This window comes from Ammospiza nelsoni, chromosome 17 (assembly GCF_027579445.1).
Source record: "Ammospiza nelsoni isolate bAmmNel1 chromosome 17, bAmmNel1.pri, whole genome shotgun sequence".
In the NCBI taxonomy this organism is placed as follows: Eukaryota; Metazoa; Chordata; class Aves; order Passeriformes; family Passerellidae; genus Ammospiza; species Ammospiza nelsoni.
In genome coordinates, this window is record NC_080649.1 from 2,556,448 (window position 1) to 2,572,093 (window position 15,646).

The following is a 15,646-nucleotide window of genomic DNA, read 5'->3' on the forward strand; positions in this document are numbered from 1 at the left end:
GAGCCCAGCCCTCCAGCAGCCACCGGAGCAGCCGCCCCGAGGCCAAACTTCCTGGGAAATATGGTTTCCTTGGGCTGGCCACTCATGCCCTGGCTGGGTTTGTTTTGTTCTGGGCTCGAGATACCGGTGGGATGAAAAAAATGCTTTGTAAGTGTTGAATTAAAGGGATGATGCAAAAGCTGCGGGGTGCTTTGGCTGGGAAACGTGAGCGGCTCGCAGTCGGCCCCGACGGGGCTCGGGCTGTTTGGAGAACATGGGGTTTCTGTGATTAGGCTGCTCATATGACTCAATATATAACCACCAGTTACACACTAGATTTAATCTTGGGTCAAAAGTCATGGATAATTCAAACCACGCAGAAAATGTTGATCGCCTGCTTGCTGGGGCTGTTTTTCTCTGCAATTCTTTGTTTGGGCTAAACACCCTCTGCAAAGCAAATGCAGCCTGGCTCAGGGCAAGAGTGGAGCCTGTCCTGGATGGAGTAATCCCTGTTCTCACTGCAGGAGCTGTCTGCTCTGCCTGCATCCCACATCCAACTTTCGGAATCTCATTTCAAAAATAAGGATGATTCACGCCCTAAAGCTCCCATTGGAGGCATCCCATCAGTCCTCAGCCAAGTCATCTCACTGTTTGGGCAGTGAGGGTGCTTTCCTCACCCTCAGGGAGCAAGGTTGGGATGCTGCCTGCTATGTTGCTGTAGTAAGTTGGATACCTGGCTCCCTGCATTCTGTATTTCTCAGGGACTGCCCCAGTTTCTTGATTTGGGCAGTTTCTTTCCCAACCGAGTCACAAAAAACACTCTGGTATCTGAAAGGTGCCAGTGGGGATGGTTAGGAATGTTCTGCCTGGTTGGGTTTAATGAGCAAAGGATTCCCAAGCAGGGTCTTGGAAACATTGATCAGGTCAAGGATCTGTGCCTGGGGTTGTGAGGAACTGGAACTGGAACAGCCCAGAGAAGCTGTGGCTGCCCCATTCCTGGGAGTGTCCAAGACCAGGCTGGACAGGGCTTGGAGCCACCTGGGATAGTGGAAGGTGCCCCTCCCATGGAAGGGGACTGGAACCCCATGCCCTTCAAGGTCCCTTCCAACCCAGGCCATTCCATGATTCCATGATCTTGAGCTCTGAGGTTTGAGTGTTAGTCAGGGGAGTTTGCTGCTCCGTGCACCCGTGAGCAGCATGAGGTTGTTCTTTCACTGCTTTCCAGAGGCAGCATCCCTAATTTCTGGTGAGTTGAATCTCTGCTGAAAGCTTCACTGGGCAGGAAGGGGAGAAGCCATCCTCCAGCCTTGCAGAACCCTGCCTTGCAGGATGGTGTTTTCAGGGACTGCAGCAGTGTCCCCTCTGCCGGTGGCAGCAGACGTCACTGCTCGGTTACTGCACAGGGACAAGGGCCTGTCGTGGAGCATGGCTGAGCTCATCCATCACTGCACTCCTCTGCTCCTCAGCCTCCTCTCAGGTCATTAGGAAGGATGAGTGATCCCTCCCTTCCCCTACAGAACCCTTTGCCATGCAGTGACAGAGAAGGATGTGAAGAGCCCCTGAGAGCACAGAAAAGCTTTTCCCTGTGGGAACACGAAGGAGGCAGGGAAGCAGCATCCAGTCCATTGTGCAATCAGGAGGGGCACTGAAACAACCAGGACTGGGCAGGGTGATGCTAAACCCCATCTCTGGGCAGAACCTCCTCCTGCCCTCACCATGGGCACAGCCAGAGAGTTTTACCAACAAACCAGGGATCTGAGCCTGGGGTAGAGCCAGCACAGCCTGAGAGGGCTGATTCCTCTCCCCATACATCTGCACAGGAAAGAGGCAAAGCCCTTGGGGACGGGGAGAGAAAGCACTGGAACAGGCATAAACAGCTTAGTAATAATACTAATGATAGCAGTTAGCACGTCGGCAGCGGTTTGCAGCGCAGGGCTCTGTACAAACATTAATTAGTGCAGGCGGACAATTCAGTGATATGGCTCCCATTTTGCCAACTACCATGGGCAGAGAACCGACCATCTGCTTAAATCCTCTTTAATTTAATCCCAGTGCCTTCATAGGAAAATCCTGAGCCCGTTTCAGCCTCAGATGAAATTGCCCTGGAGGGGAGGGACCCTTCAGACTCTCCTGGATGCCACCAAGGGATGTTTGAAGGGTGTTGGTGGCTGTGGGCTGAGCCTGGAGGTGGAAAACACACGGTGGCTGTTTTCTGTGTCAATAAATACACGTGGAGTAGCCAGAGCACCGGTGGTTTTCCTTCAGACACGTGTTGCTGGAGACTTTGGGGTTTTCCAGTTGGAGGTGTAGAGCTGGTTTGGGCTATTCTCATCCTTTGCTGCCCTGCCTGTGGTCGTTTTTATGACTTGTTGGGACAGCTGGTTCATTAATAAAAAATAAAGCAGATGGGATTAATGCCCTTTGGGGTGTCTGTCCTGGCTCCAGGGACATGTGTGGCTGAGACAGCAGGCACCAAACACCAGGATAAGCTCAAACTGATGAAACTGGGGGATCCAGGGCTTTTTTTCTTTAGGGGTTATTGCACAACAAGCACAGACTGGCAGCAGGGTTTGGCCAAAGATGGGGTCAGCACTTGGGGCTTGGTTGAAACCCAGCACGAGCCAGACACAGGAACAGCACCCCAAAAACTCCTGGGGGAAATGCAGATATTGCAGGAGGGTGAGCAGCTGGAAGCAGAGCTGTGATCACACCTCAGCACAGCAGTGCAGTGCTGCTGGGGGTGCAGCCATGCCTGGGGCTTTCTGCAGCCCTCCCTTGCTCCACAGATAATTCCTGGGCAGGAAAAGAGGCAGATGGAACCACAGGGGATGGAAAAGGCCAGTGCTCCCACAAGGAGATCCCCTTCTCCTTCAGCAGCAGGAAAACATGTTTGCCTACTCTTAAGCTAATATTGAAACCACTGAGCTTTCCCAAACACTGTGTCTGAATTTCCCACTGCACGTGAACTCATCAGCCCTACACATGGCAGAACGTGCTCAGCTGCAGCACAGGCTGCTTTTCCTAGGCTGATTTATCAGGATTAGTGGCTTTTTTTTTTTGTTTCACTTTTATATTTAAAAGTCTATAATGGTGGAATTTTCCCTCATCTCTGGGCAGATGTGTCCTAACACAGAGTCAAGAAGGGTTTGCAAAGAATTTTATTTTTTTTTAGACAAAAGAGCTCCTGAATCACTTTGTCCCTGACTGAGCACATCTTATATTTCATCTAAATCCTGCACTGAGCTGAGCTGAACCTGCAGCTACATTGCAATTATGCAGAAGCTGAAATGCTTGGCTAAATCAGGGCTTTCCTCCTCTCACCATCTCCCAGGGCCTTTTCAAATTATCCCCCAGCCCAGCCATGTTTTGAGTCCAGGATGGTGCAAATGGTGCAGATAATGCTGATTTCAGCAAGATCCTCCAAGCTTGGGCTCTCTCTCTCAGTTTTGTCTTGTGAATGGCATCCCCAGGCAGCTCCTGCCTCCCATCTCCACACCAGGTTGCCTTGTTAAGTGTCTGATTTTAATTTCTCTCAATCAGGAGCTGGGCCCGAGCAATTACGTAGTAACGAGCAATTCATCCAGGGGGAGAGTGTGGATCTGGGTTAATTGGTCTGACAACTGAACCCAAGCCTTTCTGGTTTTGCCCAGTTTTCCTTATTTTTCTCTCCTCCTGCACAATCTCTGCAAAGCTCTCAGCCTTGTTAATTAAGGAGGTAACTTCACCCCAAGGGCTGTTTTGTTCTCCTCTTCCTCCTTCCAACGCAGGAATAAAAAAAGCAGCAAGAATGAGCTAGTTTGGGATGAAACAACCACCTCAGAGCAGGACACAGCCGGCTGGAGTCAGGCTGTGTGGAGCTGCTGCTGCTCTGCTGGGCTTTGGGGAAACAATGCTGCGTGGGGAAGGCAGGTGCTGGGCCAGAAACACTCCTCCAGGCACGTCTGACATGTTCCACAGGCAGGACAGGGTGGAAAGCAGCAGGGTCCATAGGGCTGGGGGAGTTCTGGGTCATGGCTGGGGCTGCAGTGCTGCACATTTTTGGATACAGGTGCAGGAGGGTTTATGGCTTCTGGTGAACATACAGCCCTAAAGGTTTGGGCACTTCTGAAACACTTTTTGCTACAAAACACTGGCAAAAGCCTTGTCCATGGGAAGCTCTGCCCTGTGGCCACACCAGGAGGAGTAGAAATGAAGCTTTGCCCTTTTTTTGTGGTCTCTTTTTATGAATTCCCATGACAAAGCTGGGCTCTGCCCATGCTGGGCAGGGTGGGACACTCAGCTCCCAATTTTCCTATATCCCTTAGGTGTGGGCAGTCCCAACCCCACTCTACAGGAAGGAGCTAGAACATATTCTGTGCCTCCATTTCCATTATCTGAATGGTTGTGGGTAACCCAGAGATCAGTTTTGGAGTGAGGAGATGCCAGTGATGTTGATAGACCTGTTTACCTTCAGACAATAAACTGGCCTTAGGGCAGGGAATCAGTCCCAAAACATCCCCTGTGCCCTGAGGGTGGCTGGGGCTGCCCCTGGCACCAGTGCCTGTCCCCAGGAGCCACCCAGGAGCATTTCCCTGGGATAAAAGAGGATGTGCACAAATGCATGAGTAGGAAGCACAGCTGTGACACTGCTCTGCTAGACTGGAAAAGGAAAATCTGTTCTAAAACAGGCACCCAAGGCATGAGTTTGCTTTTCCAGAGGCTGTGAGAGCCAGAGGGGCTGGGACTGAGAGCAGAGGAGGGGTGGTAACACCTGGAAAGCTCCAGAGATTGTTCCTCGGGGCTCTTGGAGTCCTTACCTGGCATGGCTGGGACTGGGAGGGGAAGGGGCATTGAGCCAGGGGGTTCCCAGCTGGCCAAAAGCCTGGTGCAGGTGGGCACAGAAAGGGTGACACAGGCACCAGGGATCCATCCCAGCCCACTGAGGTGAGAGCTGGGCCTTGCTGCTGCCCACACCTGGATGGAGCCTTCAGCAGAGGGATCACAGAATGGTCTGGGCTGGAACCTCAAACACCATCCAGCTCCAGCCCTGGTGACAGCACTGAGCCCTGCCTGGGTGGCAGCAGCGTGGTGTTCAGGTGCTTTGCAGCACCAGGTCCCTGCCTTTCCCCTCCCTTCTCCTGGGAAGGGCTCAGCCCATGCAGCAGGAGCTGCTCCTCATCCTCACACGTCCCCTGGCGCTCACAACAGGCCCCTCTTGCCTCACTTTTACTGAACAGAAGCCAACTCCCAGCCTCCACAGCTCCTGCCAGTGCATCTCCCAGCGCTTTGGGGAGATTCTTGAGCCCTCTGGTGTTCTGAACCATCCCCAGGAGCTGCTGGGTGACTCACCAGAGGGATGTGAAGGCAGCACAGGTGCTGCCCAGCTGAGGCTCCCACTGGGATGGCATGAAGGAAAAATCCATGGGCACACAGGGGCTCACAGGCTTGATTAGAGCTCCACAGACCCTCAAATGCTGAACTACAGCCCTTCAATAATTACTGTTCATCTCCCTCCCCTGGATCTCAGAAAAACAGCCCCAGCTCCAGCCCTGGTTACCTGGAGATGCTGAAAGCAGATTGAGATGCATGGAGTATTGAACCCAGACACAAGGTCACCCCAAATCTGGCAAGAGAGAGTTTAAAACAGTGTGTGTTGAGGGTGAGTTTGTTCTGGGAGAGGAGCAGCACCAGGGCACCTTCTCCATCCCAGGATCATTGCTGGCACGCAGCAGCTGAGGAGGAGAGGGCAGGTGAGGGGCAGGGATGGGCTCAGGGCGGTGTGGGGTGTGCAGGCTCAGCTCCAGTGAGGTCTCTGCCCACGGTGTGGCCTGACAGCAGTGCCCTCCCCTATGACGGGTGTTTACAGAGCTGGACAGGATCCCTGGAGCCCTCGTGTCCACTGCAGGACACCAGGGTTCTACAAGGTCAGACCCTTCCCCCAGCTGCATCCATGAGCTGGGTACCTCCAGGAAAAAGCCATGAGCTGGGAAGCTCCAGGAAAAAGGCACTGGTGGGATGTTGCTGGCAGGTTTGGTGCTTGGTGGCCTCGTGCTGGGTCCCGGTGGTGCCTGAGTGCAGCGTCAGCTGGATTTTGGCAGCTCTGAGCCCTGGCCCCTCTCTGCCCACAGGCCTGGCCCCAGGGAGGCAGGGAGAAGGTGGCATGCTCACGTCTGAATACAACATGTTCCCCAGGCATGTTTGTTAACACAGTCACAAATAAACATTTTGCAAGATTTTTGCCAGGAGGGCGGGCTTAATGTGTGTGGAGCCTTGAAGGACAGGAGCAAGGCAGTGCAGCCTATCATGTGGGCTCTGCTCTGGCCTCCCCAGCACTGCTGGGGCAAGGGAAGTTGGTTTCTCTCTGGGGAGTGCATTACTCAAGTCCCTGTGCACAAATTGAGAAGCAAGTCCCATTAATCCAACCTGAAGGGAAATAATATCATGGTGCTGAGGGAGAGTGGAAGGGCCAGAAAAACCCACCAGGAACCACTGCAGTCCCCCCATCCTCCCACTGGCAGATCTGCCCCCACTCTGCTCCCCAAAACAGGCTCTGGCTTCAGAGTGAGCAAAAGGAAAGGGCAAAGTCATGTTCCAGCTCCTTGGGGGATTTCAGCTTTCAGGGCAGGATGAGCAATCCAAGCCCTGGGGAGAGCTCTGGGGTCCCAGGGGAAGCAGGGCCAGAGCTGAGCAGGGACAGGAGGGATGCCCTGGGCTGTCAGGGGCTTTAACCCTTTGATTTTTCCAGGGATATTTTCTGTATGGACCCTATAGGTGCCTAGTTCATCTTCTAACCCACAAGCCATTCATGTTTTGCCCATCCCGTTCTCTGCCCCATCCAGCTGGAGAGAGAGCAAGTGGCTGGGGGGAGGCTCAGCAGCTGGTGGAGGCCACCCCAGAACATCTCCCCATCCCTGGAAGTGTCCAAGGCCAGGCTGGATGGTGCTTGGAGCAGCCTGGAATAGTGGAAGGTGTTCCTGCCCATGGGTTGCAGAGATGGTTTTTAAGATCCCTTCCAGCCCACACCATTCCATGATTCTCTGGTTTTCCTGGCGCCTGTGGCTGCCCCCCGGTACCCCCGGAGCATCACCCGGTGCCGGTGATCGGTGCCTCCAGAGGGAGGGATGCAGAGGGCACTGGAGCCCGGGCTGGGATAACCGGGAGGGCTGGAAGGAGGGCTGGCACACGGCGCCGAGCGCAGGCTGCCAGCTCCACACGCGGTCACACAGTCCCCTCTAGTGGATATTCGCCTTCCATCCACATCCCATCCGCACCATGTCCTGCCCGCGCTGCCTTGGCACCGCCGGGCTCCAAACCTGGTGCCAGCAGCGACCCTGGGGCACCATCCCGCTCCTCTCCTCAAACTGGGCACGGCGGCAGAGCAGAGCCCATCCAGCTGCCTCCAGCTGCTCCATCGCTTCCTGCTCTCCTCGCCCTCCTGCGTGCTGGGGTGACTCATCCTCCCTGCAGCCCCGGCCCTGCCCTGGCTCTGTCCCACAGCCCCCGCCGCCCTTGCGTCAGGGCTGGCCCCGCTGCCCCTGCCTTCCTGCTCTCCCCTCCGCTGGGATTTCACACTGCTCCGAGCTGTTTGGGCAGTGGCCAGCAAGAGCACGAGCTAATGAGCGCCAGAGCTAATGAGCACCCGAGCTAATGAGCACCCACTGGCGGCCGCTTCCAGGATCCAGGGGCGAGCATCCTTGTTCCCACCCTGCCAGGACCTGCAGCCTTGGACCAGCTCGGGATGGGGACAAGTGGGATGTTCTCAGGTGGGAATCCCCTGAGGGGTGTGAGTGTTTGCACATTTGTGCAGCAGCTCCTGCCCATGGGAATGGTGCAAAGGCTCCCACCAGCACCTTGAGCACTGCCCTGTGCCCTGTGTACCATCTCCTCTGCCTCTGAAAATATCTTTAGGAAGATGAATTCTACCCTGCACTTGGCTTTATTTCTGCCCACAGGGACTGTGTCTAACAGGGTGATGGCACTGCCAGGGCAGCAGGGCTGGTTCCACGTGTTCTGGACAAGGGGACATTCCCAGCCTGGAGGTGAACCCCACCCTATCCCCACACAGAGCCACGGCTGGGAAACTACAAACCCCAAACTCCATTTCCAGGCAGCTGGATGCCAAACAACCCAGTGTTTATTGCAGTGCTCCTCATTTCCCTCGGGTTTACAGATGTACATTCAAAACCAAAAGCTCTGTGTATCTCAGCTGGACACAGACAGGCTTGAAGGACGGACGGGCCGATCCATCAGTGATGGAGTCACCTCCAGGTCCTGAGTGTGGGAGCAAACAGAGCAGCCACCAGCTCAGGATCTCTGTGCATGGAGCTGGAGCCTCAGGCATGAGGAACTCCAGCCCTGCTTTCAAGTATATTTGGTGTGGTGTATTTATCTCTGGCATCACATCTCACCACGGGGAAATGTCCTGCTGGCCCCAGAGAGCCACAGCCCTCGGGTCTGCCCCAGCCTCGGGGGAAGGTGAGAGGTTTGGGCAGCTGCTGGAGAGATGTGCCAGCTCATTTTGGCTCAATAAGCAGGAAGAAGGCTCTGGGGGGCTTGGGCAGCTCATATTTACATGGTACCATCAGAAAAAAAACAGCTTGGACCCCATGAGGTCACCCTGGCTGCAGAGAGGGGCCAACAGCTGGTGGAGGGCTGGTGGAGCCAGGGGGTTCCTGATGTCCAGCAGCTGCAGCAGCTGCCCATGGTGCTCCCACACTGTCCCAGTTCCCAGCCTGCAAACCCCCAGCCAGCTCTTGGCCAGGGGGCTCCACATCCTAAATAGACCCCTCCAAACCAAACCCACCGCCCAGAGAAGCACACAGTGGTTTAAACGGGAAAGAAAAATGAAAAAAAAAAAAAAAAAGAAAAGATAAAAAGATAAAAAGATGCTTGTGGTATGTAAGTCCTACTGCCCTGGGCCAACCATGCTGACTTTGTAACAGGGCAAGCCCCAAGTCAACAGAGGCCCCATCCCTGGCCCTGCAGCACCCAGGGAAGGCACAGGTTCCAAAGCACCAACTCTAGAACCCCTCCAGCTCCTGGCACAGGAGGGGCCTGGCTGCCACTGCTGAATTACATGATTTGTTGGTTATGTAGCTTCAAGTTCATGTCCTTTCGTTGATTGGGGTCCACAGGAGAGCAGAGGGGCAAAGCAAAGGTGTGAGCACGGGGTGCAGGGTGGCAAATCCCAGCCAAGCCCTGGCCACCACCTCTGCCTGGGGGGTTCAGTGTCCATGGGGGGAATTTCACTGCTGCAGCCAGCAAGTCCTTGGGCCAGGAGGGCAGTGGGGTCCTGGACAACGTGGGGACACACAGCAGAGGGGACCAATGGCCTCTGTGGTGTCAGCAGTGACACCCCCCAGCTCATCCCTGGGGCTCTGCCTGGGGGGGCCCAGCAGCAGCTCCCACTGGGGACAGGCAGGCTGTGGCTGCCCTGTGGCAGTGCCACGGGCAGGAGGGGATGCCAGGCTCTCCCAGCAGCTGGGATGTCTCTCTGGGGCCAGCAGCAGCAGCAGCAGCAGCAGCTTTCTCCTGCCAGACAGGTCACTGAAGTTCAAGGCTGGACTGCTGCAGGCTCAGAGAAGCAAAAATGAGACAAACAAGGGAGGAAGAGGCTGTGGGCACAGCTATGCCAAAACCATCCCTCTTGGAGCTGCCCCTTGGTCTAAACCCTCTCTTTTTTGGGGCCAACTGCACCTTCCCAGCAGGGCTGGCTGCTCCCAGAGCTCAGCAGCCCCTGCACTGTCCCCTGGCAGAGGGGGCTGGTCCAGCTGTGACCCCTTTGCACCAGCCAGGCACTGAACACCTCTCTGCAGGGGCCCAGAGCCAGGGGAGTGGGGCTGGCAGCATCCTCTGTCCCCAGACAGAGCTGGGATCATGGTGGAGCTGCAGAACAAACCACCCTGGGCACCTCTCATGGGCTCCCATGCTGCTTTTAGCCAGGGTAGAGTTAATTCTTTTCACAGCAGCTCATATGGGGCTCTATTTTCTGTGAAGAAAATTAACTCTACCCTGGCTGAAACCTGCACAGCTCCCCAGCCTTTAACAGCAACATCCCCCCTGCATCTTCCCTTGCAGTATGTGAGAACTGCAGACAGCATCCAGGGATGTGCTGTGACAATTCCCAGTGCAGGGAGCCTGGGCAGCCCCTGCCTGCTCTCCTGCCCTTGCAGCCACCCCTCTCCCCAGACCCAGGCACTGCCAGGGGCAGGGATCTCCTGAGGCAGCCCCTTGGGATGAAACCCGGCAAGGACTAAACAAATCACACACACGATCCCTGACCACGCTGTGGAGGGGAGGATGCAGAGCTGCTCTGTGCCATGCAGTGCCCCAGGCAAGGGCAGTGACACCCTGAGGGTGACCTTGTCCAGGATGGCCCTGTGGGGTGCAGATGCAGCACAGAGACCCCAGGAGCCAGAGGGCAATGCCCCCCAGGTCCACAGGCACAATCCTGGGCTGGGGTCTGTTTTTCAAGTCCAGATGACTGTGGCGCTTCAGCTCACCCTCCTCTTCCTCTGTGCAGCAGGGACAGCGTCTGTCTGTCTGTCCTGTGGCTGTGGCCTTCAGCAGGACTCCACAAGGACACAGGCAGATGGCTGCAGCCCCAGGTGGCCCTGGGGGCTGGTGTTTAGGTGGCCTGGCCGGGTGGGAGGCGTTTGCTGTCCAGAATGGCCTTCCAGTCATCAGCCCAGGAGTGCAGCCGGCGGCTGGGGGGCTTCAGCTGCAGGTGCTTGTTGTGGCAGGCAGTGAAGAGCACGTGCTCCCAGCTGGGGTTCTGCTCTGCCCCTGCAAGGCAAGGAAGGTCAGTGGTGGACAGTTCCATGAGACACTGAACTTGATTTTACTCCAACATGAGACACTGAAGTTGATTTTACTCCAACATGAAAACCCCAAAGTTATAAAACCCAAAGAGCACAGAAAGACCAACACCCATCCCTGGCTGCCTCCAGTCACCCTTACCCTTGGCTTCACCCTCATCCCTTACCTGTTATATCAGGTCTGTCGTCTATAAGCAGATCAGCAGAAACCACCGTCTTATCTCGTGTCAAAACAATCTGCTCAAGAAATTCAGGGCCAAAGTGCTTCTCCACCCAGGCATACTGGAAGGCAAGAGATGGCTGGTGAGCTCAGGGAGGGCTGATGGATGGGGCAGGGGGTGCTTGGTGGAGTGGAAGCAGCTCTGGCCTCCACACAGGGAGGATTTCTCTCTTAATTAAGTTCATTAGTGGGATGGATTTGGATGCTGCTGGAGTAAAAGTTCTTAGAAAGCCAAGCAGCTTTTGATGTCATGATGAAAGACTGAGACCAAGAGCCTCATTGCATGCAAATGGTCAGACACCTTTCCTTGGGCAGTGTGGATGGGAGGGGAGCTGGGATTTGGGCTTGCTCACCTTCTCATAAGGGCAGTACCGGTACTTCTTGATTGGGCTGGTGCAGATGAACACATCAGTGCTGCCACGAGGAGAAAAACAGGGTCAGAGTGTCATTCTGGGCCAGAGCAGGCCCAGAGCAGCCCAAAGCCAACCCCCACCACACACAGATCAAACAGATTTAACACATTAATCCCCCATCTCACAGAATCCCACAGCACAATCATATTCCCCTTTTCACAGCCCTTGCTGGAGCAGAGAGCTGAAGGGAAGAGGCTGCACATGGCTGATGTTGTAGGTGACTGCTCCAGGAGTCAAAGCCCTCTCTCCCCTCCCTTCCCTGATGGCTGGGAGATATTTATTTTTAATGCTGTTGTTGTATCAGCACTTCTGCCAAGAGGTGGAAGTGAAGACACAGCTGCTCCTCCGTCCATCCCCACAGACAGGTTCATACTCACTCTGCCAAATTTGCCATTTGCTTCACAGCTTCCACAGCCCCAGGGAGAGGGTCCAGCTCGATGAAGAAGTTCTTGGATTCCCAGATGCTGATGGCTTTCTCCTGTGAGGGGAAAGCAAGCAGTTACTGCACTTCTTGTGGTTTTTCCTGCATGTGCATCCTCCTCACCCTTTGCTAGGACAGAGGAGGGGACAGGAGAACAGTGGGAGCACCAGTTCCAGTCTCTCCTGCTCACCCCTCTGCCTCTGTGGGTGTCTCTGCTCGCTACTCACTACCCTGCACCCACCCCACACAATTCAGATTGGAGATGGAACAAAAAAACAGGGTTGGTTTTGCCTCTGCAGCCCCACACACAGAGGGAGCTGCACCTTCCTGTAAGGCCAAACACCAGAGATTATCCAGATCCAAACCAAACCCATCCAAGGGACAGGTCCATGTGGATCCAGCTGACATGGCCTGGTGGCCCTGCTCTACCATGGTGCTGTTCAGGTACTGTTCAGGTGCTGTCTGGCCTATTTGTCTCCATGAGAGCACCTAAAATAGCAGCCAGGCTGCTCTCCCAGGAGCAGGAACGTTACAGGAGGAACCACATGTCAGGATGAATGCAGATGCTTCTCCTCTGGGAAGCCTGGACAAGGTCTAGCAGGCAAATAGAGCATCTCCAGGCAAGGATTTGAAACACAACATCCAGGACAGCAGCCTGGTATGGCACAGGGAGAACAGAGAGGAGATCACAGTGAGCAAAACCTTGGGGTGAGGGCAGAGTCCAGGGGCTGCCTGCAATGGGTCCAGCACAGCTCTAAGGAACAGCAGCCCCTGCACTGCTCAAACAGGTTAACAGCTTGCCAGGTGCCAGGAAAACAATTATTTTGCACAAACACTGTGTCCTCGGGGAGGAGAGCTGGGAAGAAGCAGAAGCAGCCCAGCCCCAGTGCTGAGGTGCAGCTGAGGAGCTGCAGATGCAGAAATGCCTCCAGGCTCCATGGCAAGAACAGCCAGCCTGAAAGTTTGGGGCCATGCAAATATTCAAACTCCAGTTGCTCTGCCTCAGACTGAGCAGCAATGGGATTTTATTTTTAGGGTATTGTCTGTAGTTGCACAAGAGACCCCTGAGAAACACAGGGGTGTTTCTGCCTGTGCAGCAGAGCACTTCAAACTGCACTGAAGTGTTTTCCTACAGCAACACTTCCACAGCCATCCTGCTTCCAATTATGTCAAAAAGAATTTTGCAATCAAGCTTGAGGAGGGGAGAACTCAGCTCAGCTTGAGGAAAAGACCCACTCCACTCCCAGAGCCAGAAAAATTCCTTATGGCACCATGACCAGCATGCTGACCAGCAGCAGATGGAAAAATCCCCCAGGCTGGGAATCCCACCATGGGTCAGGACAGATCCTCAGCCCCATAAGGAATCTCCCTGCCTGTCCAGGGCTCTCCAGGTCTGTGTGCTTGCAGCATTGCTGAACTCTCTCCCTTTCAGAGCTGGGACCTGCAGCTCCTTGGACTCTTTGGGTCCTATTTTCTGGTCCCAGAGACTGGAATGGCCCACATGTCTGGAGCAGCTCCCACTCACTTCAGCCCTGCCCTGAAACTACGGGGAAAACCAGGACTGCCCTGAGGTCAGACAGTGCAAGTTGTGCTACTTGTTCAGCCCAATGTTTTGGCGGTTTTACATGATCACAGCAGACACAAGATGAGCTCACTTCATTTAACACATCCAAAGTAGTTAGGATCAAGGAAGAAAAAAATTGTTATCATGTGTTACCCCTGCCAAACAGGGGTTTGAGCAGCTGCTTTACTGCACAAATGATGTCCTGCACTTCCCTCTCACCACTCCCAGCCAGAAAGGACACTTTATTCCTTCAGCTTATCAAGTTGTTTAGGACTTTGCCCATGGGAGAGCCCCGGACCTTATTCCCACTCCTTTCCTGTAACCATCATACTCCTAACAACAGGAACACTTTTATTTACAATAACACATTTCAGCCACTGCAACTGTAACCCATGGATGAGACCACAGACATCCACTGGGATGGGAAATTTGTAGAGGCAGAAACCAACTCTCTACATCAGTCAGCCTGTTGCTGAATGCTAAATTACAACGTTGAGAGAGCTTCTGCTTTTAAGCTTTAATTATTAAACTGAATATAATAATTCCTGGCATGGGAGGGCTTAGGTTGTTTTAACTTCAAGTAAGCTCTCAAATGAAGCATCAATTGCATGGTTTGTTCTGAACTGCTCTGCTGCATCCCACCCCTCACAATGCTCTTGAGGAGCTAAATAATCCATCTAGGAATGTACCAATCCAAATCAGAGATAGAAAATCCCAGCTATATAATCTGGGGTATTTCAAGACAGATGTTCTGAAATACCCCCTTTTCTTGCATCTGTCTCCATCCAGGCATGCAGAGAGAAAGCCCACTAGACCATCATAGTCTGGCCTAGTTGGAAGTTGGAATTAGATGCTCTTTAAGGTCCTTATCAACCCAACCCATTCTAGGGCTCTAAGAAAGGCATAGACATGCACAAAACCCCCTAGATTTCTGGGGAAAACCCACTGCTGGAAGCCCTCCTGTGTTCCTGTGGGAGCTTTTTGGTGGCCCCCACAAGGAACAGCACTGTCCCCACGATCTGGGGCTCAGAGGGTCCCTGAGGGGGACAAACCCATGCGGGGGAAGCACAACTCACGCTCAGCTCGGGTCCCAGGCGCCCGTACTGCTCCGACACCCAGAAGCCCCTCCGGTCCTCCAGGGCAATGTAGGGCTTGTCGGGGTACCTGGCCCTGAATTTCTTCAGGAAGCCTCCCTCGAAGTCGGCCAGCACCCCGTCCATGTCCACCAGCACCCGCAGGGCCCGGCGGGACCCGGCTGAGGGGCCCAGCCCCCGGCCCAGCCCGGCCAGGGCGCCACAGCCCCGGCGGGGCCGCAGGTGCAGGAAACAGCTCAGCAAAATCATCCTGGAGAGGGGTTTGGGATGGGGGATCTGGGGGATTTGGGGCAGGGGGCTCAGGGGAGGGAATGGGGGGCTCAGGGAAGCAGGGTCAGGGCAGGGGATGGGGGTTTGGGGCAGCGAATGGGGGCTCAAGGAAAGGGATGGGGGACTTGAACAAGGGGATGTGGGCTCAAAATAGGGGGTTCAGGGAAGGGGATGGGGGCTCGAGGAAGGGGATAGGGGGTTGGGACAGGGGATGGAACCTTAGAGCAGGGGAAGGGGGCTTGAGGAAGGGGATGGGGGCTTGGAGCAGAGGAAGGGGACTCAGGGAAGGGGAAAGGGGCTTGAGAAAGGGACTGGGGAGCTTGAGGAAGGGGTTGGAGTTTGGAGCAGGGGAAGGGGGCTCAGAGAAGGGGAAAGGGTACTGGGACAGGGGATAAAGCCTTGGAGCAGGGGAAGGGAGCTCAGGGAAGGGGAAAGGAGCTTGAGAAAAGAGACTGGGGAGCTTGAGGAAGGGGATGGAGCTTGGAGCAGAGGAAGGGGGCTCAGGGAAGGGATAGGGGGTTGAGAAAGGGACTGGGCAGATTGAGGAAGGGGATGGAGCTCGGAGCAGGCGATGGGGCCCCCAAGAAGCAGATGGGGGGCTCGGGGCAGGGGATAGGGAGCTCAGAGCAGGGCTGGGGGGCTCTCCAAGCAAAGGGGGGGTGCCTCTATTTCAAGCACGCCCCGAGGCAGCGGGCAGCCCTGCCGAGCGCATCCCTTTGCAGCAGGAGGAAGGAGCGGCCGGGGGGTGCGATGGGGAGCGGAGGGGGCGATGCAGGGACCCGTCCTGGCCCCCGGCGCGTCCTCCCCATCGCTGCCCGGCAGCGAGCGCGGAGCGGCGGCGGGAGGGCAGCGGGGACGGCGGAGCTCGCCCCGACCCGGCAGTGCAAAG

At 55.2% G+C, this 15,646-nt stretch overlaps 1 protein-coding gene across 1 annotated transcript; it reads right to left on the reverse strand.

The window, feature by feature from the left end:
* Positions 1-8,799: 8,799 nt before the first annotated feature.
* NT5M (5',3'-nucleotidase, mitochondrial) lies at positions 8,800-15,581 on the reverse strand. The gene is made up of 5 exons (XM_059484021.1): positions 14,470-15,581; positions 11,786-11,886; positions 11,349-11,409; positions 10,943-11,057; positions 8,800-10,743 (listed from the first exon to the last, which is right to left on the reverse strand). The coding sequence occupies exons 1-5, from the start codon at positions 14,734-14,736 to the stop codon at positions 10,586-10,588; spliced, it is 702 nt and encodes a 233-aa protein (XP_059340004.1). The 5' UTR covers positions 14,737-15,581; the 3' UTR covers positions 8,800-10,585.
* Positions 15,582-15,646: the final 65 nt, after the last annotated feature.